Source organism: Aquarana catesbeiana, linkage group LG04, assembly GCF_042186555.1.
Source record: "Aquarana catesbeiana isolate 2022-GZ linkage group LG04, ASM4218655v1, whole genome shotgun sequence".
Taxonomy (NCBI): domain Eukaryota; kingdom Metazoa; phylum Chordata; class Amphibia; order Anura; family Ranidae; genus Aquarana; species Aquarana catesbeiana.
This window is the reverse complement of record NC_133327.1, coordinates 491,347,544-491,373,523: the sequence shown is the minus strand read 5'-3', so window position 1 is coordinate 491,373,523 and position 25,980 is coordinate 491,347,544. Positions and strand designations below refer to the sequence as shown.

Here is a 25,980-nt window from a genome sequence, read left to right as displayed (position 1 = left end):
TTTGCTGTCACTTTTTAAATAGCTTTTTTTTTTTCTCTGGTTCCATCAGTCTATCAATTAAGGGGGTGGTTAATTGCTCACAGGTGCCTATTTAACTGGGTGTAGGACTCAGTCTGAGCGTGCTCAGTCTGAGGCTGTGGAACTCGGTGTAAGTGGAGCTGGTATAAGTGGGAGTTAAAAACCAGAGTTAGAGTGTACAAGTCTTGCTGTTTGTTTGCTGTTTGTTTGCTTGCTGTTTGTTTGCTTGCTGTTTGTTTGCTGGGTTGCATTTTTGGGGCTTTTCCTTTTAGTTTTTTTTCATTTGCCTTTTGCTGTCACTTTTTAAATAGCTTTTTTTTTTTTTTTTTTTCTCTGGTTTCATCAGTCTATCAATTAAGGGGGGTGGTTAATTGCTCACAGGTGCCTATTTAACTGGGTGTAGGACTCAGTCTGAGGCTGTGGAACTCGGTGTAAGTGGAGCTGGTATAAGTGGGAGTTAAAAACCAGAGTTAGAGTGTACAAGTCTTGCTGTTTGTTTGCTGTTTGCTTGCTGTTTGCTTGCTGTTTGTTTGCTGGGTTGCATTTTTGGGGCTTTTCCTTTTAGTTTTTTTCATTTGCCTTTTGCTGTCACTTTTTAAATAGCTTTTTTTTTTTTTTTCTCTGGTTCCATCAGTCTATCAATTAAGGGGGGTGGTTAATTGCTCACAGGTGCCTATTTAACTGGGTGTAGGACTCAGTCTGAGCCTGCTCAGTCTGAGGCTGTGGAACTCGGTGTAAGTGGAGCTGGTATAAGTGGGAGTTAAAAACCAGAGTTAGAGTGTACAAGTCTTGCTGTTTGTTTGCTGTTTGTTTGCTTGCTGTTTGTTTGCTTGCTGTTTGTTTGCTGGGTTGCATTTTTGGGGCTTTTCCTTTTAGTTTTTTTAATTTGCCTTTTGCTGTCACTTTTTAAATAGCTTTTTTTTTTTTTCTCTGGTTCCATCAGTCTATCAATTAAGGGGGTTGGTAATTGCTCACAGGTGCCTATTTAACTGGGTGTAGGACTCAGTCTGAGCGTGCTCAGTCTGAGGCTGTGGAACTCGGTGTAAGTGGAGCTGGTATAAGTGGGAGTTAAAAACCAGAGTTTAAAACAGGAGGTTATAACAGGGGTCATAGTACCTGTGTAGTGTGAGTGTCTGAGTGTTGTCTGAGTAGTGTGTGTGGATCGTTAGTACTTGTGTATTGTGTACTGTATACTTGAGTATTGCGAGTGCACGTAGGTCTGCGACTGTTCTGCGATTGCACGTAGGTCTGTGAGTACCTGTGTATTGTCTTGTTGTGTACCTGTGTATTGTCTTGAGTATTAGTGCCAGGAAGCTAGCTGTTAGGTAATTTGGACAGGGTAAAATCCCCAAATCCTCACTATATTTAATAGGTACGATGCCCGGCGGGTGTGGAGAGGTGACTCTTTGTACATCTTGCCGCATGTATGCGTTCCTTGATCATCCGATCGAGGGCGAATACTGCTGTGCAAAATGAATCTGGGGAAGCAACTGTCAGCACTGAGAAGTCCCTCCATACTAAAGGTGAGTCAGGAACGTACACGGCAGGTGCCGGCAGGGGCCAGCACAGAGGCGGGTGGAGACAAAGAGGTGCAGGCACTAGCAAAGAGTAGATAGGTGACAGTCAGGAGGGGTAGAGGGGGAAGTGCCAGAGAGGCCGATCCAGGACTGGAGCATCCCAATAAGTACGCTCCATTGAGTGACATTGGTGAAACCAGTCAGGGACCAGCACTGCTGGAGATGAGGGACTCTCCTAGCTGCCAGGGGAAGAACTCCTCCAGTAAGAGTGGGGGGGGGCAGCAAAGGGAAAGGAAAGACAGGGGACTGGTAGGGGACTCAATTCTCAGAAGGACAGAGAGGGCAATCTTTAACCAAGACCTGAAGCGCCGAACAGTATGTTGTCTACCGGGCGCTCGGGTTCGGCACATTACGGATCTTGTGGACAGATTACTGGGAGGGGCTGGGGAAGACCCGGCTGTCATGGTGCATTTTGGCACCAATGACAAAGTCAGAGGCAGATGGAGTGTCCTAAAGAACGATTTTAGGGACTTAGGTGCTAAATTGAGGAAAAGGACCTCCAAGGTAGTGTTCTCAGGAATACTACCGGTACATCGAGCCACACCAGAAAGGCAGAGGGAGATTAGGGAAGTAAACAAGTGGCTGAAGAGCTGGTGTAGTAAGGAGGGGTTTGGGTTCCTGGAGGACTGGGCCGACTACTAGTCGGTCGGTAAACGGTTCTATAGAAGGGACGGACTGCACCTAAATGAGGAGGGTGCAGATCTGCTGGGAATGAAGATGGCCAAAAAGTTAGAGGGGTTTTTAAACTAGGCGATGGGGGGGAGGGTCCAAAGACAGTGATAGCCAGCGCGGAAGATATTCCAGAGGGTAGTATTGGGGGCATTAGTGATAGGTTAACCAAAGCACAAAAACACAAGGTGAGTATAGTAGCAAGTCCTAGTTGCAATCTTGAAACACCCAATATGAGGACAATATGCGACCGGTCTAAACTATGTGGCATGTTCACCAATGCCAGGAGCATGGCGGACAAGATGGGTGAACTAGAGATACTGTTGTACAAGGAGGATTTGGATTTTGTGGGAATTTCAGAGACCTGGTTCAACAGCTCTCATGATTGGCTGACAAACATTCAAGGGTATCCCCTATACCGCAAGGATAGAGAGGGTAAAAAAGGGGGAGAGGTATGCCTATATATCAAGAATAATGTACAAGTGAATGTGAGAGATGACATCACTGAGGGAGCTAGTGAGGAGGTGGAATCCTTATGGGTAGAGCTCCAAAGGGATGAAGTTAAGGGGAAAATAATACTGGGAGTATGCTATAGGCCCCCTAACCTGAGGGAGGAAGTGGAGACGGATCTCCTATCACAAATTGGATTAGCAGCAAGGATGGGAAGTGTTATCATAATGGGGGATTTTAATTATCCAGACATAGACTGGGCGGAGGGAACCGCGTATTCATTTAAGGCTCGCCAGTTCCTTAATGTCTTGCAGGACAATTTTATGGGTCAGATGGTAGACGCACCAACTAGAAATAAAACATTACTGGATCTACTGATTACCAACAATACAGACCTGATCACAGATGTGGAAATACGGGGCAATTTAGGTAACAGCGATCACAGGTCAATTACTTTCAGTATAAATCACACAAATAGGAAACATGAAGGGAACACAAAGACACTGAATTTCAAAAGAGCCAACTTCCCTAAACTACAAACCTTGCTAAAAGGCATAAATTGGGATAAAATATTAGGAACAAAGAATACGGAGGAGAGATGGGTTTGCTTTAAGAGCATATTAAATAAGGGCATTAGCCAATGTATCCCATTGGGTAATAAATTTAAAAGAGCGAACAAAAATCCTGGATGGCTTAACTCCAATGTAAAAATGCATATAAAAGCAAAGGAGAAGGCCTTCAAAAAATACAAGGTTGAGGGATCATCCTCAGCATTCAGATAAAGAATGCAATAAGAAATGTAAGGGTGCAATTAGGATGGCTAAGATAGAACATGAAGGACACATAGCGGAGGAGAGCAAAAAAAATCCCAAGAAATTCTTTAAGTATGTAAACAGTAAAAAAGGGAGGACAGACCATATTGGCCCCATAAAGAATGAGGAAGGACATCTGGTTACAAAGGATGGGGAGATGGCAAAGGTATTGAATTTATTCTTCTCCTCAGTATTCACGAGTGAATCGGGGGGCTTCAGTAACCAAAACTGCAGTGTTTATCCTCATGACACAACACAGGAAGCACCTACATGGTTAACAGAGGACGGAATTAAAATTAGACTTGAAAAACTTAACATTAATAACATTAATAAATCACCGGGACCAGATGGCTTGCATCCGAGGGTACTTAGGGAACTCAGTCAGGTGATTGCCAGACCGTTGTTCCTAATTTTTACAGACAGTCTATTGACTGGAATGGTACCAGCTGATTGAAGAAAAGCCAATGTAGCACCAATATTTAAAAAAGGCCCAAAAAACATCCCTGGGAATTACAGACCAGTTAGCCTAACATCAATAGTATGTAAACTCTTGGAGGGGATGATAAGGGACTATATACAAGATTTTAGTAATAAGAATGATATCATTAGCAGTAATCAGCATGGATTCATGAAGAATCGTTCTTGCCAAACCAATCTATTAACCTTCTATGAGGAGGTGAGTTGCCATCTAGATAAAGGAAGGCCCGTAGACGTGGTGTATCTGGATTTTGCAAAAGCATTTGACACAGTTCCCCATAAACGTTTACTGTACAAAATAAGGTCCGTTGGCATGGACCATAGGGTGAGTACATGGATTGAAAACTGGCTACAAGGGCGTGTTCAGAGGGTGGTGATAAATGGGGAGTACTCAGAATGGTCAGGGGTGGGTAGTGGGGTTCCCCAGGGTTCTGTGCTGGGACCAATCCTATTTAATTTGTTCATAAACGACCTGGAGGATGGGATAAACAGTTCAATCTCTGTATTTGCAGACGATACTAAGCTAAGCAGGGCAATAACTTCTCCGCAGGATGTGGAAATCTTGCAAAAAGACCTGAATAAATTAATGGGGTGGGCGACTACATGGCAAATGAGGTTCAATGTAGAAAAATGTAAAATAATGCATTTGGGTGGCAAAAATATGAATGCAATCTATACACTGGGGGGAGAACCTCTGGGGGAATCTAGGATGGAAAAGGACCTGGGGGTCCTAGTAGATGATAGGCTCAGCAATGGCATGCAATGCCAAGCTGCTGCTAATAAAGCAAACAGAATATTGGCATGTATTAAAAGGGGGATCAACTCCAGAGATAAAATGATAATTCTCCCGCTCTACAAGACTCTGGTCCAGCCGCACCTGGAGTATGCTGTCCAGTTCTGGGCACCAGTCCTCAGGAGGGATGTACTGGAAATGGAGCGAGTACAAAGAAGGGCAACAAAGCTAATAAAGGGTCTGGAGGATCTTAGTTATGAGGAAAAGTTGCGAGCACTGAACTTATTCTCTCTGGAGAAGAGACGCTTGAGAGGGGATATGATTTCAATTTACAAATACTGTACTGGTGACCCCACAATAGGGATAAAACTTTTTCGCAGAAGAGAGTTTAATAAGACTCGTGGCCACTCATTACAATTAGAAAATAAGAGGTTTAACCTTAAACTATGTAGAGGGTTCTTCACTGTAAGAGCGGCAAGGATGTGGAATTCCCTTCCACAGGCGGTGGTCTCAGCGGGGAGCATTGATAGCTTCAAGAAACTATTAGATAATCACCTGAATGACCGCAACATACAGGGATATGTAATGAAATACTGACACATAATCACACACATAGGTTGGACTTGATGGACTTGTGTCTTTTTTCAACCTCACCTACTATGTAACTATGTAACATGTCACTGATCGTTTGTTCCCTCTCATCGGGAGCAGCGATCAGTGAAGTGTCACTCGTAGCCACACCCCCTAACAGTTAGAATCACTCCCTAGGACACACTTCACCCCTTCCTAGCCCCCTAGTAGTTAACCCCTTCACTGCCAGTCACATTTACACAGTAATCAGTGCATTTTAATCACACTGATCGCTGTATAAATGTGAATTGTGCCAAAAGTGTCCAATGTGTTCGCCATAATGTCGCAGTCACGATAAAAATCGCATATCCATTACTAGTAAAGAATAAATATTAATAAAAATGCCATAAATGTATCCCCTATTTTGTAGACGCTATAACTTTTGCGCAAACCAATCAATAAATGCTTATTGCAATTTTTAAAAAAAAATAATTTGTAGAAGAATATGTATCAGCCTAGACTGAGGAAAAAAAGTGTATTTTTATATATTTTTGGGGGATATTTATTGTAGCAAAAAGTAAAAATTATTGCTTTTTTTTTTCAAAATTGTCGCCCTTTTTTTGTTTATAGAGCAAAAGATAAAAAACGCAGAGGTGATCAAATACCACCAAAAGAAAGCTCTATTTGTGGGAAAAAAAGGGCATCCATTTTGTTTGGGAGCCACGTCGCACGGCCACGCAATTGTCAGTTAAAGCAACGCAGTGCCGAATCGCAAAAAGTGCTCTGGTCTTTGGCCAGCTAAATGGTCTGGGGCTGAAGTGGTTAAGCATTTCTTTCTATTAATTTTGATGATCATGGCTTACAGCTAGTGAGAGCCCAACATTCAGTATCTCAGAAAATTAGACTATTGTGTAAAAGTTCAATATTGTAGACTCTAATCAGCTAATTAACTCAAAAGACCTGTAAAGGTTTTCTGAGCCTTTAAATGGTCTCTCAGTCTGGTTCAGTAGGTTACACAATCATGGGGTAAGACTGCTGACTTGTCAGTTGTCCAGAAGACAGTCATTGACACCCTCCACAAGAAGGGTAAGTCACAAAAGGTCATTGCTAAAGAAGCTGGCTGTTCACAGAGTGCTATATCCAAGCATATTATTAGAAAGTTGAGTGGAAGGAAAAAGTGTGTTAGAAAAAGGTGCACAAGCAACAGGGATAACCGCACCCTTGAGAGGATTGTGAAGCCCACAACCACAGCACAGGGTTGTGGGGAAGAGACCCTTGGGAACATGGGAACAAAGCACCCCCCCATATTGAGGGCATGTGGCCTGGTATGGTTCAGGAGGGGGGGAGCTTGCTCTTCCCCCCTTTACTGACCTACCAGGCTACATGCTCGGATAAGAGTCAGGTATGGATTTTGGGTGGGACCTCACGTCATTTTTAAAAAAAAAATTTGGCATGGGGTTCTCCTTAAAATCAATACCAGACCCGACAATTTTTTAAATAGCCAGGTGTCAAGACGGTCGCATCTCTCTCCTGCTCCGCCGAGAAACCGGGCAAAACATCCTGCAGAACAGTATTACAGGTTCATCTCAGACCCCCTGTGGATCGGAACCGATCCGGACACGATCCCGACCCGTACCGCCGCCCTTCATACACGAATCCTGTCATGACAAGGAAAAATAAAGAAGCCAGAAGCCTCATGGAAGAACTCAGCCAAGATGGCGCCTGGACACAGAGATCATCCATGGAGAAATATAAAGAGGCGGCACAGAAACTTCTCTTTGGAGGTAAACTGCCCAAAGACCCTCAGTCATCCTCATCTGCACAAGGAGAAGCTGTGGGAGGCCAATCTGAAACAGATGACACAGCCCCACTGGAAGATGTCGATGGATTATCTCAGGCCTGGGACACAGTGAGTCTCCCCAGGGATGTGTTCACAGGGCGACAGAACGCATCTCCTGTTACAGATGAGACAGAACCCACTTTAAGGGATATATTATCGCAGTGACATCATGTAATATGTCAATTACTGCAATGGCTGATGAACTTAAGGGGGTGAAAGCTGAAATATCGTTTGTGCGCCATGATATGCAAAAGCTGAGGGAGCGTACTTCCGCCATGGACGGTAGACTAAGCACAATGGAAGATGAAAGGACCCCCATGCAAAGAGATCTGCAATACAATTGTCATCTTACAGCCCAGCATGCAGCACGCTTAGATGACCTAGAAAATCGCATGAGACGTAATAATGTGCGTGCTATAGGTATTCCTGAGCGGGCCGAGGGTAAGGATCCTGTTTCCTTCATTGAGCAATGGCTGATAACTACCTTTGGCAAAGAGGCCTTCTCCCCGCTTTTTGCAGTAGAAAGGACGCATAGGGTACCAGCGCGCCCCTTGCCACTGGGCAATCACCCACTCCCATTTCTTTTCAAGCTGCTTAACTACAAAGATAGAGATGCCATCCTGTCTAAGGCTAGAACCATGAGTGGCAGTCTGGCTATTGACAATTCCAAGATTTCTCTGTTTCCAGATTTTTCTGCAGAGCTGCAAAAGCATCGCGCTAAATTTATTGATGTGAAAAGGAGGCTCCGGGAACTAAGTGTACAGTATGCAATGTTATATCCTGCATGCCTCAGGGTAACAGCCCTGGGGGAAACACACTTCTTTGATCGTCCGGACATGGCTGCACAGTGGCTGGACCGGGAGGAGCGAGCACTTAAAGCAGCCAAGTCGCAACGTCGAGCACCGGTTTGAAAATATAATGACTTTCCTGATGGCAGCCGAGAAACTCATCATTATCCATTGACTTTTCTTCAGGGCCTACTGATCACAGGTTCAGGGTACGTTGATCCCTTTGGACTATTTGCAATTCTGCAAAAATCCCTTTCCTTTGATTTTTTTCTTTTTTTTGTTCCGTTACCCCTGGACAAGGCGGGTTGAAAAAGGAGAACACTAGAAGCATAATTATGCGGTATATCCCACGCAGTATGCAGAGGTGAAACCCCCTACACTATTTTAATGGGAGTTTCCACTGCCTTCCCCCATCCATGGATAAGCTATGGAGACTATATATTCAGCGGCCTGTATGGCCAGAAGCCATGTTGGCTTTAACAGTTTATCTATGTTTCTCATGAGACTTATGCTATATCACCAGTTGTTGCTTTAGCCCACCAGGAAATACACAAATGACCAATCCCATCAAGAACTTTAAGGTCCCCTTTTGCATATCCACATGTACATATGGTAATGTTGGTTTAGCAAGTGCAGTTTCTTTATGTCCATTTATTGAGTTAGCACGACTCCTGGAAGGATATTGTATGGTAAATGTGTGGTTATTATTCTTATTGATAGATAGACTTCCTTATGGCGGTTAAATTTAAATTTATGTCCTGGAATGTTCGAGGACTAAGCAACCCAATAAAAAAAGTAGCGGTTCTTAGACACATTAAATCTGTGGGGGCTGGGGTTGTGTGCCTACAGGAAACCCATTTTCCTCCTGATCCGGCGCCCAGTTTTAGCCCTCGCATATATAACATTCAATTTCACTCGACCTATTCAGCATATTCCAGAGGGGTCAGCATTTTGATTCGCCAGGATGTAGAGTTTAAATGTTTATGGAAAATTATTGACCCAGGTGGGAGATATGTGTTCTTATTGTGCAAAATATTTGGGTTATCATGTATTATAGCGGGAATATATATACCACCGCCGTTTTCGGCAGGGGTCCTCAGGAGTCTGGCTGGGCTTATGGCCCAATTTCCTGATACTCCGCTCCTAGCAATGGGAGACTTCAATAATTATTTAATGTATCAATGGGACAAACTCCCAGCCCCCACTCATGTACCGTTGGGGGGTGGGGGGTTTACGCCCTTTGCCAGATTACTCGGGGAACTTGGACTGACAGACAAATGGCGTCATGGTCACCCACACACCCAAAAAATTCTCATGTCACTCAGCATCACATGAGGGATTATCCAGAATAGATTTAGGCCTCAGCAATGTTGCGATGCTGCCATTGGTAGTGGAGTCAGATTATTGTGACAGACATGTTTCTGATCACTCCTCATTTTGGGTGACTATCTCGCTTTCAGGCATGGAGAAGAGGACAGGGTGGAAGCTAAACCCTTTCTGGCTTTCCTTGTTCCCGGAACAGGACCCCATACGGGTCTCATTACAACTTTTTCTTAAAGACAACCTGGGTAGTACTACGCGCAGTATAGTATGGGATGCAGCGAAAGCATATTTACGCGGCCAATTTATCAGAATAATAAATCGCATTAAAACAGAAACTAAGGCATGGGAAACAACGGTAAGAGAAAAGGTCACTGAGACTGAGGATAAATTTATAGCTGACCCTAATGAAGACACAAAAAGAGCGTGGTTAGGAGCTCAGTCCATGTCCACTCAACTGGCGCTACAACTGGCCGAAAACAAACATTTTTTCCTACAACAGAGTCATTTTGAGGAGGGTGAGGCAACTGGGCACATGCTAGCTGTGATGGCGCGTGCGCAGCGGCCCTCCTCCCTGATTTCGGCCATTTGTGACGAGCAGGGATCCCTTCAACACCAGACCACAAACATATTACAAACTTTTAAGTCATTTTATGCCTCCCTCTACACTTCTCAAGTACACCCCACAGGGGAGCAGATAGATGACTTTCTAGAACAGTGTGAGCTGCCTCGCTTGTCAGCCTCGGATGTTAATATGCTTAATGTGCAACTGACTGAGGAAGAATTATCTACCGCTATAGCACAGTCGCATAATAATAAATCTCCAGGAATAGATGGTCTCCCATCCGAGGTATATAAGCGATATGCAGATACATTACTGCCTGAACTACTAAAAGTATACAATGAAGGATTAAGGGAAGGTAAACTTCCTGATTCCATGAATGAAGCGATTATTATCGTACTGTTGAAACCGGGCAAGAACACAGTATCACCAGACTCATACAGACCTATATCCTTGCTCACAGCAGACGTTAAGCTGTTGGCTAGGATATTGGCGACCAGACTAGCCAAGGTTATACACAAGCTAGTGCATAGGGATCAATCAGGGTTCATTCCAACCAGATCTACGGCCCAAAATATTAGGAGGCTCTTCTTGAACCTACAGATTCCTGTAGACAACCCCGGCAATAGAGCAATATTTTCACTGGACGCAGCTAAGGCCTTCGACAGTGTCGAGTGGCCTTACCTGTGGAAGGTGCTCGAGCATATGGGATTGGGGGCAACCTTTATTAAGTGGGTTCAACTGTTATACGCTGCGCCCTCGGCCAGGATTAGAATTAATGGAGAACTGTCAGAACGCTTTTCCTTGTTTCGGGGCACTAGGCAGGGGTGCCCTTTGTCGCCCCTGCTGTTTGCCTTGGCACTGGAACCTCTGGCAGCAAAGATAAGGGGGGATCCAAATATAATAGGATTCAAACGAAGTAAAGGCACAGATGTCATTTCAATGTATGCAGACGATACTGTATTGTACTTGGGAGATACACAGGATACATTAAAGCACGTTATGTCCCTCATTAAAGAATTCGGAAACTTGTCAGGCTTTTCCATTAACTGGAATAAGTCAGTGTTGATGCCGGTAGATCCCATAACTGAACCACTACCACAGGGAGCTGAGATGATACAAATAGTACCCGCTTTTCGTTACTTAGGTATACAGATATCCCCAAACCTATCCCAATATATCAACCTCAACTTAGTTCCTCTACTTAGCAAATTCCGTGAAAAATGCACATCCTGGTGTAAACTGCCACTTTCAGTGGTAGGAAGAATTAATTTGATAAAAATGGTTTGGGCACCGCAGCTCTTGTATATATTTAACAACTCCCCGGTTTGGATCCCTAGAAAGTGGTTTGACAGGATAGACTCCCAATTCAGGTAACTGATTTGGAGCAAAAAGACAGCAAGGATTAATTTAAACACACTACAGTGTAGAAAGGATGAGGGCGGGTTGGCAGTTCCTCACTCTAGGGCCTATTACCTAGCATCCCAGCTCCAGCAACTGGGGGGCTGGGGGGTGACAGATCTGGCGGACCCTATCCGCAGACTGTTAGCTGTACAGGATGAGAGTGTGACGGCTCTGGAGTGTCTGGACGCAGGATACATGCATCTTGATCCTGAGGCCCCTACAGTGAGAATGCTTAAAACATTGTGGGCTTACACGAAAAAAATGGTGGGGATTAGAGATTTTATAACCCATACACCAATATGGCGTAATAATAACTATAAAGAACTATTAAAGTTAAAAGGATTTAGAAACTGGGAACTATTAGGAATTCGATACCTGTCCCAACTGTATAATGGCTCAAATCTCAAATCTTTTATGGAAATTCAGGCGGAATTTAATATCCCACGTACCAATTTCTTCAAATATCTGCAGTTACGACATGGGTTACAAATACAATCGCAACGTACTCCATTACAACTGACTGACCACACGCTGATACAGGGGATCTTCCTGGAAGATAATAAGAGAGGAATGATTTCCAGAGCATATAACATACTCCTTAATGCCATGCAGGACCCTTCCGGCCTTCCTTGTCGGCGAGGCTGGGAGGAGGATATAGGGAATATAGATGGGGAGACATGGAATCTGTGCCTGTCTTCTGCACCCTTAGTCTCAGTCTCCGCATCCCAAAAGCTATCGCATCTATACTTGCTGCACAGGGTATACAGGACTCCGGTCAGGTTACACAAATGGGGGATCAGAGAGACTCCATTATGTCCGAAATGTGAAGGTGCCCACGGGGACCTAATCCACATGATATGGAGATGCCCCAAGCTTTTTCGTTACTGGAAGGAAGTTTTAGATATAATATCACAGGTTTATATGTTCAATATTCCAAGAGAGCCAGTAGTATGTTTATTAGGAGCATTGGATGAAGAGGCTCTAACCCCTTCGGCACATACTGCGGTCCTTCGACTATTATATGTTGCACGTAAACTCATTGCTCAATTATGGATCACTCCCAGAGTGCCCACTAGAAAACAATGGGTGGAGCAGGTTAACAAATTACTAATCAGGGAGAAACTAACTTACCAACACAGAAAGGTTCCACGCAAGTTCTACTCATTATGGCAGGCTTGGCTAGATGTCCCGGGTTTGGCACCACATCAGTTGATTAAAGATAGGCTATTACAAATGTAAGACTTTAACTGCACTTGTACTGAGGTAGTCAAATACCTGACAAAATGTACAATTTCAGGGGAAGTAGCATGCCATGGTGGGTTGAGGCAACTTTTGTGTTCTGTTACCTCACACCCTTAAGGTATTGAGGAAGTTTGAGTAAGCAACAAAAAAAAAAAAAAAAAAGAAAAAAGAAAGTTTGTTTCGTTTATTTTTCTCCATTTCTGCTCTTACCCCTTTTTTTTTCCTTTACATAGCTATTACAATGTATGTATGACAGTGTATGACAATGCGCGCTTCTAATGTTATAGATATCCTGTAGTATCTGATGATGTATTGTTAAAGATGTCTGCTTCATATTGCCATGTTACTGTAGTACATCGACTGTCATGTAATGTGAAAGTTAAAAATAAATTTTCTTTTCTGATTTAAAAAAAAATAGCCAGGTGTCGGCAATTCCAACTACAAGTCAATTTAAATGTGATTTGACTTATTTTTTATTTCTTTGGAAATTTAATTTTTGCCGCAGCATGTTCTATGCATGCTACAGATGCACTACTTTACAGGAAGACTAATGCCCTGTACACACGGTCGGACATTGATCGGACATTCCGACAACAAAATCCATGGATTTTTTCCGATGGATGTTGGCTCGAACTTGTCTTGCATACATACGGTCACACAAAGTTGTCGGAAAATCCGATCGTCCTGAACGTTGTGACGTAAAACACGTACATCGGTACTATAAACAGGGCAGTAGTCAATAGCTTTCGTTTCTTAATTTATTCTGAGCATGCGTGGCAGTTTGTGTGTCGGATTTGTGTACACATGATCGGAATTTCCGACAACGGATTTTGTTGTCGGAAAATTTTATAGCAAGCTCTCAAACTTTGTGTGTCAGAAATTCCTATGGAAAATGTGTGATGGAGCCTACACACGGTTGGAATGTCCGACAACAAGGTCCTATCACACATTTTCCATTGGAAAATCCTATCGTGTGTACAGGGCATAAGTGGACCCCCAACTGAATTTAAAGGATTTTTTCATTTTTATTGTTGCACTTTAAGCATCATTAAAATCACTGCTCCTGAAAAAACAATTATTTAAAAAAAAAATTGCATTGATATATGTCCCCCAGGGCAGTACCAGGACCCCCATACCTATTTTATGGCCAATTACTTGCATATAAGCCTTCAAAATTGGCACTTTTCATTTTCCCTGTTCAGCTCATATAGACTTCAATGGAGTTCGCTATTCGAGTCAGAACTTTTCCCCTGTTCGGGAGTTCTGCTGCGAACCGAACAGGGGGGTGTTCAGCCCACCTCTAGTCAGGAGTAAGAAAAGAGAGTCATAGGTGCACCCTTAACTGTAGTCAGTATTGGGTGTAGTGGAGCAGTGGAAGGTTCAGATGTGATACTAACAAGCAAGATCTGATCCTTACTACTGTAGGGTCAAAATATCTGGTGAGTGCATTGTCAGCTATTAGAGTCGAAGTGGAGTATTATTGTGTTTCAGATACACTTCTGCAAAAAAGATTGACACTACAGTGGAAGATACAATACTGCAAATAACAAGTGCTACATTAATTTTGAACATTGATACTATAAACATGCAAGCAGAAGAGACAACACTGGGATGATCTCATCAGTGTGTTGCTGCTTATTCATTGTCCAAATACAGGATGTGTTGGGTCTTGAACCAGGCTTTTTTGCATAACTATACTGTACTGTAGAAGAATATCCAAGAATTGTCTGTGATTTCTGTGCATCTATTGACTAAAGTAAAAAAGGATTTAAAATACATTACATAGGCTCTAGGTGTCATGTATCGCTTTATATTGTTCTTATTTGTTCATGTTCTAGCGCAAGAGGCTCATGAAGAAACAGATGAGGGCTTCAAGTCTATATCAGTTGAAGCGCAATCAAGAGTTTATATGCCTTCAGTCATCTGGAGACAACTGAAGGAGGAGAGGGACTGGCAGGAGGAGCCAACAGACAGACTGAGGGATCCAGCGCAGAACAGAAGTGCTCCTGTGGAAAAAGCACTGAACGAGTCTGCTGCCTTTGGTAAAGTAATTATAATTATTTATATAATCAATAAATTAGTATATGTTCTGTTTTGGGAGACATTTGTCATGTATGTATTTTCCACATTTTTGCTGAAGGGGGGCATATTAATCAGAAGATTTCACTTCACCTGACTAATGAAATTTTGCCTCCGATTGATTATGATTTTTAGATCACTAAATATCAAATTACAAGGGATTTTTTTTAACAATGCTAACAGAAAAAAGAAACAAATGTGGGTAATTGAAAAGCCATGTCATGAGTAGTGTCCAGGGCAAGATACTCCAGCTACTAACTTTAAAATAATTATATAAAGAAAAAGTACAAACCAAAGTCAGCCAACACTTGGAATGTCAATCTCCAGGGTCCCCCTCATCTCTTGTTGGTCTCTTCTGCTACCATACAGCACCAGTGTGTCCAGAATTGACGTGGAGGCTGGCAGGACAAACCACTGAGAAATATGGGGGACCCAAGGGACTGACACTCCAGAAGTGTTGGTTTCCCAACTAACTTTGGGGGGACCATATCTCAGCTAAGGAGTAGCATTCAGCAGCATTGGCAGCAGAGAAGATTTTTACGTTTCTTAAGTTGTTTTATATAAGATTGAATTTCATCAGAAATAATCTTATTCAAGATAGCAAGAGACATTAGTGTTGGGCAAAAATTTGTATTCTTGTCTAAAAAAAATTGGAATTTGGGATTGAGCTTTTATATTTTGTGTGGAGGGAAGCTTGCTGAATAATGACTTTTGTAAATAGGTTTTGTGAGCAGGTCAAGTAGTGTATAGTATAAAGTAAAGTAAATATAATGAAGTGGAACCACTGATGCAATGTGTATATAATAAATAATTTAAAAATGTTTACAAATAAATATGTGAAAAGTATGGCGTGCATTTGTATTCAGCCCCCCGAGTCAATACTTTGTAGAACCACCTTTCGCTGCAATTACAGCTGCAAATCCTTCACATCCTTTGCAAAACACAGTAGCTCAAGTTGTCAGATTGGATTGAGAAGCGTCTGTGAACAGCAATTTTCAAGTCTTGCCACAGATTCTTAATGGACTTTAACTGGGCCATTTTAACACATGAATATGCTTTTATCTAAACCATTCCATTGTAGCTCTGGCTGTATGTTTAGGGTCATGTCCTGCTGGAAGGTCAACCTCCGCCCTCTCAAGTCTTTTTCAGACTCTAACAGGTTTTCTTCTAAAATTGCCCTGAAGTGGGCTCCATCCATCTTCCCGTAAACTTTGACCAGCTTTCCTGTCCATGCTGAAGAAAAGCATCCCCACAACATGATGCTGCCACCACCATGTATCACGGTGGGGATGGCGTGTTCTGGCTCGAGTCAAGTCATGTGACTCGAGTCCCCCACCTCTGTAAAATATTCCTTTAAATATCGTACCTGGGGGGTGTCTATAGTATGCCTGTAAAGTGGCGCGTGTTTCCTGTGCTTAGAACAGTCCCTGCACGAAATGACATTTTTAAAAGGAATAAAAGTCATTTAAAACTGCTTGCGGCTTTAATGTAATGTCGGCTCCCGGAAATATGGATGAAAATCAGTGAGACAAACGCATGGGTACCCCCCACCCCCCAGTCCATTACCAGGCCCTTTGGGTCTTGTATGGATATTAAGGGGAACCCCGCACCCAAATTAAAAAAAGGAAAGGCGTGGGGCCCCCAGGCCCGATATACTCTGAACAGCAGTACACAAGCGGTGCAAACAAGACAGGGACTGTAGGTTTGTTGTTAAGTAGAATCTGTTTGTAATTTTGAACTGGTACCCAGCCAAAAAATCAATTTTTAAGCTTTTTTTTGGAAAACATAGGGAAGGGTTATCACCCCTGTAAGATTTGTTTTGCTGTCTGTGCACCTCTTCAGAAGATTTCACCTCACTTTCTGTCCCAATGACAAATGTTTTTTGAAAATTTGGGGTTTTTAGTGAAACAAGGATTGGTGATAAAGCATCAGTGAAGAGGAGACACGTTTTCCCCATATTAACTCTTACAGGAGATAATTTCCCTTCCTAAGGGTAGATTTCATCTCACTTCCTGTTGTCTCCTCTGTTTGCAAGTAGGAGTCGTTTGTAAGTTGGATGTTTGAAAGTAGGGGCCTGCCCTATATACTCTGCAGAAATTGGGGCCTTAGGTGTTGGTGTTGCCACAACACTGTAAGCCCTCACAGTTACTCTTGGTGGGTGCAGGAACGGGCCCTGCTGTGAAATATTATATCAAGAATTGTAATTACATGCACCTGTTGAACAGGGGCAGAAAAATTGGGCCTTTGGGGGTGGTGGTGTTGCCACAACACTGTAAGCCCTCACAGTTACTCTTGGTGGGCGCAGGAATGGGCCCTGCTGTGAAATATTAGATCAAGAATTGTAATTAAATGTCCCTGTTGAACAGGGGCAGAAAAATTGGGCCTTAGGCACTGGTGCCACAACACTGCAACCCCTCACAGATGCTATAGTTGGAGTGCAGGAATGAGCCCTGCTACAAAGTATTGCATCAAAAATTGTAATTATACGCCCCTGTTAAACAGGGGCTGAAAATTTGGGCCTTGGGAACTGGTGCTGGTGCCACAACACTGCAACCCCTCACAGATGCTATAGTTGGAGCGCAGGAATGAGCCCTGCTGCAAAGTATTGCATCAAAAATTGTAATTATACGCCCTCTGTTAAACAGGACTAATAGGATTAGAAGAACACCAGCAATTTTCTTCAGGTAGCTGTAAATACTGTAAAAACACCTGCCTGCCTGTCAGTAGGAAGAGAATAACAGGAACGGATCTAACAAAACTGAATACAGTGTGTATATATATATATATATATATATATATATATATATATATATATATATACACACACACACACAACACCTAGGATGCATATATATATATATATATATATATATATATATATATATATATGTTTTAGTTTTAGTCATATTTTAGATGACCAAAATCTCCAGTACATTGTAGTCTACCAAAATGGATTGGGTTTAGTTAAATTGTAATACATTATTTAAGCATTTCTCTAGAATTGCCAAACTCATTATATACTCCTGGAGTAAAAATCGAATAACATGTTATTATTTAAGGTATTAAGGTTTAAACATGCACTACAGACACAGATTTAGCCATTTTGATATATATTACGTCTTTATGAAAAAAAAACAAGTTTCATAAACAAACAAAAATATTGGGAAATCTTTCCCATACATACAATCTTAATTTCCCACCAATATTACATAGAGTGGGAGTCCTCCTGGAAAGGTGGCAGAGAGGGTTCCACTCCTGGTTTGGGAGGTGTAATATTATTAAAATTAATATCCTGCCGAAGTTTTTGTATTTATTTCAAGCATTACCTATCGCTATACCTAAATATTATTTCAAACAGATACATTCACTTTTTCTCAGATTTATCTGGGCAAATAAACACCCAAGGATTAGCAGAGCCCTGTTGACTATACCCAAACAAAAGGGTGGACTAGCTGTACTAGACATGCACAAATACTATCAAGCGGCTTTATTAAGCCACTTGATCGATTGGAGTAGACATGGAGATGGGAAGTTATGGCTGGGCCTGGAGCAGGCTCAGAGCAGTGCTTTACTGCAACGAGCCGCTTGGTGTTATAAAGACCTTCCGACTATTACGAAGGCACACCCTGTGATAGGACCCACCCTAAAGATAGGCTTTGAGCTTTTTTCTAAGGGTAAACTTTCGGCAATAATCTCACCGTTGTTTCCAATACTGGGGGAATCTCCAGTTTGAGCCAGGTCTGAGGAAGGGAAACCATTGATGGAACAGGGGATCTTCCAGGCCTCTCATTTTTTAACAGGGGAAGCATGGCCCACAATATTTTCATTGACAACAGGATCTTTACCACACTGTTTGGATTTTTGGCGTGCGGTACAGCTGAGACATTTTTTGAACACTTTAATCCTGCCAAGTAGTTATGGGTGCACTCTAACAAGCTTTGAGGAATATTGTAACGAAAGCGGTGTATTCCATCAAACCCTTTCTAAAACGAACGCGCTGCTGGTAGCACCCTCGGAGGACTTTAGGTTGCCCTTTTTTAGGGGGTGGGAGAGAGATCTGGGTTGAACCTTTACGGAAGAGCAGTGTACTAATATGATACACAATATATTTGAGTCGTCAATCTGCATAAGAATGCAGGAGACAAATTTTAAGATTCTGTCCCGGTGGTACTGCACCCCAGCATTCCTAAACAGATGCTACCCAGAGGTATCAGATAATTGCTGGCGTTGCGGGGGGGGAAGGAGGGGACGTTAATGCATATTTTTTGGTCCTGCCCTAGAATAGAGAACTTTTGGAAGGAAGTCCGGAGAATTGCTCAAAAATTTAGTGATCAGGAGATTCCGGAGGATCCATCTTTCTTCCTATTACAAGATACTAAAATCCCAGTTAAATCATATAAGAAATCTATTCTATGTAATCTGCTGAATGCAGCTAGAGCATGTATTCCACTCACTTGGAAGCAGGCACAACCACCAACGGTAGGATTGTGGCTTAAATGAGTAGAACAATTGAACCTTATGGAAGATTTGATTTGGACATCCCGGCAAAAAAGAGGGACATATCTGAAAACATGGTCTCCATGGAATCTTTTCATTAATACAGAAGAGGGAAAAAACCTTATAGATGTAAGTTCTAATGGCTGAAAACAGAAGATGTGGCCATTGGATTCTTGGCAGGGGAGAGGGATGTGGGGGAGAGGGGGAGGAGGAGGGGATGGGGAGGCGGGAGATTGGCTCTGCCCCTCCCTCCCCTTAGGGTTTTATTTATTTATTTTTTATTTATTTATTTTTTTTGGTGTTTTGTGTGTTTTGTTTTTTTTTGTTTTTGTTTTTTTATATCTTTGTTGTTTTTTTTTTGTAAATAAAAAAGGAAAGAAAAAAAAAATACTTTTTGACAAACAGAAATGCAACTTTATAATATAAAAACAGTGGCTGTAATGGCAATACACATACCTGAATAAATTACCAACATTAAGTATTAAGAAAAAACATAAGAAAAGCCTTTTTCTTAATTTTTTTCTTCTTTCAGCAGCTTAGTAGCTGGCCCCTACTTATTCTTATGTGGTAGTGAAATAGTGCAATACCACTTCCGGACCGCCGCACGCCGATATACGTCCTAACTTTGAAGAGGGATATCGTTGTTATGGCAGCAGCTAGCTGCCATAACCCCCGGTATCCTCTTGTTCGGCCGGCGGTCCGGTTTCCGATAATAGTGGTCTCTGCTGCGAATTCGCCGCAAGATCACATTTATTGGCGGCGGGAGTGGCCTCCCCCCCTCCGGTGCCCTTCTCCGCTTACCTGAGCCATCGGCAGCGGCGGAGGCGATCGGATCCTTTCTCCTCTGTGGCATGGAGACGAGTGAGGGTAAGATGGCCCCCACCCATCTCCATAGCATTGCAGGGCGGAAGCCACGTCAAAACGTCACTTCCACCCATAGCTCTTAAAGGGCCATTTTTTTTTTTTTAATTGACAAATTTTTATTTCTTGTGGGATTTTGAATCATCAGCCATCCCAGGAGGCAGCGATGAGGTACGTTGACATCACCTAAAAGGAAAACAACTATTTGCTCTCTGGAAGGTGGAGTGGGCATAGGGCAGGGCTTAGCCAGTGAAACAAGTCTGGGTGGATGATAAAGTCCACCAAAAACAGTGACAGTCTCTGGAGATGTGGAGTCTGGTGCTGGATGGTTGCTGGCTCTAAAAGGAGCTAGAAGTTACTCTGCAGGGACATGAAGAGAGAAGAAAGATCAGTTCCATCTAAGTGCAGCAGTACAAATACATTTATTACAAGTGTAAATTAAGCAACTTACAGTATTGCAGGTACATCAGTGCATGCGGCAAGATTAAAGAAGAAAAGGCACCGCGCTGTATACCCTTAAACAATTAGCACAATCAAGTAATAAATGACATACAATAAAAAAGAAGAAGAAAAAGCAGCCGCTTAAAGGTGAGATACACACGCTAAACAATAAATAAATAAAAGAAGCAGCGCTGTAAACCAAAATGTGATAAATAAATGTCACAATAGTGATAAATAATGCATAAAGTCCATAATGTGATCATTCAAATCAGTACAGTTCTAACAGTGACAATCTTCAAGGTGAAACGGATGAGGAACCCCAGCTTGGGTCTCTTCCAGAATTAATTGACAAATGAGACTGGATAACCTTCACCGCACCACTGTGATATGAGTAGAATACGCGCTTACCAACTGGCAAGCTTAAGAAAGCTTGTGACCTTAACCCGGTCGGGGCCTTTCTTGAGATGGAGACACCACTAAACCTCTCCTTAGACCGTGACTGGACCACTAGCCTCCATAAAAAGGAACCTGGATGCGGGAGATGCTAAACTCCTATCTAGTAGTTGTTCTCACAGATATTGCCCCAAAAAAGAAAGAGGAAGAGCAACATAGCGTAATCCTGGATGGATATTTATTTAAAAAATTAAAAGTACACTTACAATGTGTTGAGTATAAATAGACATAAGAAGCCGGCCGGCTACACACGAACACCCGTCCTACAGACGGTGAGTACGGCACGTCAGCACGTCAGCACGCCCTATGTGGCAAGATTACAGTTCATCCGCTCAAAAGGAGGACATGGTGCGGTGTTGGTGTGGGAAGCCTTTTGTTTTGGTGGCTCCATGCACTTCCTGGATGCTCGGGTACACACAGAGATGGCCGCTGACGTCACATCCGGGTCAGAGGTAGAGTGGGCAGTAACGCATTGGGAGCATGCGTGCTCCTTCATCCGGCAAATAACGCACCAGATGGCATACATCCACGGACCCTAAAAGAATTGAGCTCTGTCATTTTAAAGTCATTGTTTCTAATTTTTAGGGACTCTATAATGACTGGTATAGTACCACTGGGCTGGCATAAGGCCAATGTGGTACCTATATTTAAAAAGGGATCAAAGTTTTTACAAAGTAACTATAGACCTGTTAGTTTAACCTCTAAAGTTGGGGAAATACTGGAGAGTTTAATAAAAGACCACATAGATGAGCTCTTGCTGAACAAAAATATTTAATGCATGTTAACATTTTAAGCAACAGACAGCATGGATTTATGAAAGACAGAAGTTGTCAAAACAAATCTGATTTCTTTTTAGGAGGAGGTTAGTAAAACCTTGGACAGAGGGGTGGCTGTGGACTGGTATGCTTGGATTGTGCAAAAGCGTTTGGCACAGTTCCCCACACACAGCTAATGTGTAAGACCCACGGGCTTGGAAAAAACAGTTTATAAATGGATAGAAAACTGGCTAAAAGACTGAATTCAGATAGTAGTGGTTAATGATTCATACTCTAAATGGTCTTAGGTTATCAGTGGTGTACCCCAAGGTTTAGTGTTAAGATCCTTACTTTATAGTATATTTATAAATGATATAGGGTCTAGGATTAAAAGTACGTCTTTGCAGATTACACCAAGCTATGCAGTGGAATAACGTCCTTACAGGATGTCTCCAACTTACAAGCTGACCTCAGTGCACTGTTTAAAGCGGAGTTCCACCCAAAAGTGGAACTTCTGCTTTAAGGCCTCCTCCCAAGCACCCGGCTTTTGGGGAGGAGGGGGGGGGGGGCAGGTACCTGATTTTGACAGGTACCTGCTCCCACTTCCGTTCCGGTCGCCTTAGGCCATCAGAAGCGGAAGTTCTCCTTCCTGAAGTCATCTGGGACACGTGAGAGGTCCTAGAGGACTTCAGGACCAGTCACAGAGCGTAGCACCACTCACGCATGCACAGTGGGCACCCAGCTGTGATGCCGCAAGCTGTCACAGCCGAGTGCCCATAGAAGAGATGCGGCCACCACCAAGGGAGGGCAAGGGGAGAACACAGCGCGGGGGAGTGCACCGCTGGATCCTGGGACAGGTGAGTGGCTGTTTATTAAAAGTCAACAGCTATACTTTTTGTAGCTGTTTTAACAAACAAAAATATCACTGGAACTCCGCTTTAATTGGGCAACTATGTGGCAGATGAGGTTTAATGTTGAAAAATGTAAAGTTATGCACTTGGGGGCTAAGAATATGCATGCATCTTACATACCAGGAGTAGTACAACTGGGGGAATCAATGGTGGAGAAGGATCTGGGTGTTTTGGTAGATCATAAGCTTAATAATAACATGCAATGCCAAGCTGTGGTTCCAAAGCAGGCAAAAACCTGTCTTGTATTAAGAGGGGTATGGACTCCAGAGAGAGATATCATTTTGCCCCTGTACATATCATAAGACCTCATCTGGAATATGCAGTTCAGTTTTGGGCATCAGTTGTCAGAAACCATAAACCAGACAGAAAATGCATTTGAAATCAAACCTTTAATGAAATAGCAAAAATAACACATTTTAGGAACGTGGTCAAAAATAGAAGTCAGGGTTTTGATGCCAGAGCGGGTAATCAGGCAAGCTGGGATGAGGCAGCCAGGAGTCAGCGAAGTAAGGAGCAAAATCAGGAAGAGGTAGTGGAAGAGAAGTCAGCCAGGCCAAGTCATACACAGGAACACAAGCAGGAACACACAGGATGTATTGACCACACAAGGGTGAGGCGAGAATTAGCTAAGCTGCTTAAATAGCCAAAAGGGGCTGGCTGTAGACTGGACTAATGAGGCAGGTTAATGGTAACCAGGTGAGTCACTATGTAAACAACGAGTGGCTGGTAATTAACTGACAGCTGAGCAGCTCTGAATACTGATAGAAAAGAGCTGGCCGTAAGTAGCGAAAGCCAGCCCTGACAGTACCCCCTCCTCAACAACCCTTCCCCTTCTGGGGGTCCTAGGCTTCAAGGGAAAGTGTCTATCAAAAGCACAGAGGAGGGCAGGGGCAAGTAGGTCCAAGGATGAGACCCATGAGCATTCCTCTGGACCGTAACTCCGCCAGTTAACTAGATATTGGATGCGTCCACGAAACCTATGGGAGGCGGTGATAGATTGTATCTTATATTCCTCATGGTTGTCAACCTGCACTGGATGAGGGCATGGTACCAAGATGATATAGCAATTAGAAATCCCATCCAAGCAACCCCGGGTTGTTGCCAACATCCCACGTATAGATACCAAAGGTGGAGGTACCCCACATTGTACGTGTGGTAACTTTAACGGCAACTGATACATATATACATTACAAAATTGTTTATTGACAATTTAATTTGCACACCAAAGGTTTTAATAAGGAAACATGGAATGGGTTGGAAATATGCATGTTGGAAGGAAGATCCAATGCGTGGGCCACTGGGTTAAACTTACGGAGTATGCCGAAAGGCCCAATATACCGAGGCACCAGTTTTAGTGCGGGAACATGGAGTCTAAGGTTACCGGAAGACAGCCAGACACTCTCCCCAAATTGGTAGGAGGGCGCAGGTAGGTGTTGGTGGTCAGCATGGAGTCTGTCCCTCTCACTGGAGTGTTGCAAGGATCCTTGGAACTGCACCCAAGTGGAAAAGAGTTTCCGAAGATATTCCTCTAACACAGGAATTGTGTCAGGCATCATGGATGACTGGAACTCATAGTTCGCCATAGACGCAGATAATCAGGAGGTGGCATTGATGGCGCTATTGTGAGCAAACTCTGCCCAAGGTAACAGGTCAGACCAGTTGTTATGGGGGTCAGAAATATAGCAACATAGGAACTGCTCCAAGGCTTGGTTGGCCATTCTGCAGCCCCATTGGACTACGGGTGAGATGCCAAGGAGAAGGAAAGCTGAATTCCCAACTGTGCACAAAAGGCTCCCCAAAACCTGGACACAAACTGGCTACCTCTCTCCGAGATGATAACTTTAGGTAACCCAAAAATCTCCTGAGGGAAAATGGCCAGTTCTTTGGACACAGGCATCTTCTTTAGCAGAATACAATGAGACATTTTGCAAAACCAGTCAACCACCATAAGTATAACTGGGTTACCCTAGGAGTTGGGTAAATCCACAATAAAATCAACAAACAAGTGGGTCCAAGGCCTCTTCCCACTGGGTATGTGTTGTAGGCCACCTACACTAATAACAATCAAAAGTATGTGGCGCTAATCTAGGTGTACCCCTCATAATAAATCGAACTTTCAAATAACATAAATCTCAATACTTCCTTAATAGACAATACTCAATACTTCCTTGATAAGCAATACTAACTACTCCCAATAGGGGGCTGCCAAACCAACTAAAATATTAAATACTGGTGGTCATTTCAAATAGAAATATAAAAATAAATCATCCAATGGATATAATATTCCTCAACCAAACTCTGTGGAAACTGTGACCAAAGGTGATATTAAACTCAGTGATAATGATGAAATAAAATCTTATAGAATAAAATACCAATACCTCAAAAAGTGTCATATAATGTGCATAATTTTCCTCAACATAATAAATAAAAGCAAACAAAATTATTTAAATAATATCCAAAATAAATATTACTGGTAAGTGGATAATACCACACAACTATAATGCAATATTAAATATAAAATAGCGACTCTATTTCACATATGTAGGCAAAAGTGATCAAGTGCAAGAAAAGTGACATTTGTGCATAGCATATATATAAATGCGACTCTGGAATGAACTCCCAAAATCCAACACCTCTCCCACTCCTACGTATTTCTAAATATAATTAAAAAATTGTGACATAAAATGTGATCAAAGTCCAAGAAAATAATGCTTCATGCAGTGTGATTCGTAATGTCCGTACAAAAGGTTGGTAATACCATGCCGATAAGGTGACTAAGTGCTGGATTCATTCACTTGAAAACTGGTGCAGCACACAGGTGTTTCCCCCAGCCTCTCACCTCAATCAGCGGCCCCCAATAGGCCAAGTAAAGCAGAAGGTTGATGTTTCTCTGTAAGGGGTGATGATCCAACAGCTGTCCCCCTCTTCCACACGGTATGCGTGGGTCAGATTTTTCTCTACTAATCAACAGCGCTCACAAGGACCCCAAAATGATAATAGGGAAGAAGGAGATGCTTCCATAGTGAAGTACTTTCAATACAGATTTATTGTAAAAAATAATAACTTACATTTAAAACCAAAACTGTCAGCAGAAAATAGCAGCAGAGACGATAAAAGCTTCCGGGTACGGCCGTCCCCGAGAAGCGTCGGCACCTGGCTCCTCCTACCCTGACGCGTTGCGTCACAGCACGTGACTTTATCAAAGGGATGAGGAGTCCGGTGCCTGCTAGTCAGCTTATATCAGCGCCGCCGTCATGGCAACGCTGTAAACATTGTTTGAGTCCGATCTTGTATGTATGTTTAAAACTCGCTCCAAAACTACTAATGGCAATACATTATAAGTGCTGCTTCATACATAATAAATCAAAGTAAGAACTTCATTTGACAATATTAAAACATAAATAATGTACAAGAATTTTGTAATGAAATAAAAATAAAAATGACAGTGTTAGCTATATCATTCCTTTCGCCCATGCCATCTAGTGGTGACTCAAGAAAAGGCATTTAATAAATGAATTCTC

The 25,980-nt window shown here is 42.7% G+C and overlaps 1 protein-coding gene across 4 annotated transcripts in view; it reads left to right on the top strand.

Annotated features, from left to right (window-relative positions):
* Positions 1–25,980, top strand: part of ARHGEF33 (Rho guanine nucleotide exchange factor 33) — a 583,069-nt gene that overhangs the window by 393,816 nt on the left and 163,273 nt on the right. For all 4 annotated transcript variants that reach the window (XM_073627670.1, XM_073627671.1, XM_073627672.1 and 1 more), the window contains one exon: positions 14,301–14,504. In XM_073627670.1, coding sequence (XP_073483771.1) covers positions 14,301–14,504 — 204 coding nt within the window. The remainder of the gene's footprint in view (positions 1–14,300; positions 14,505–25,980) is intronic.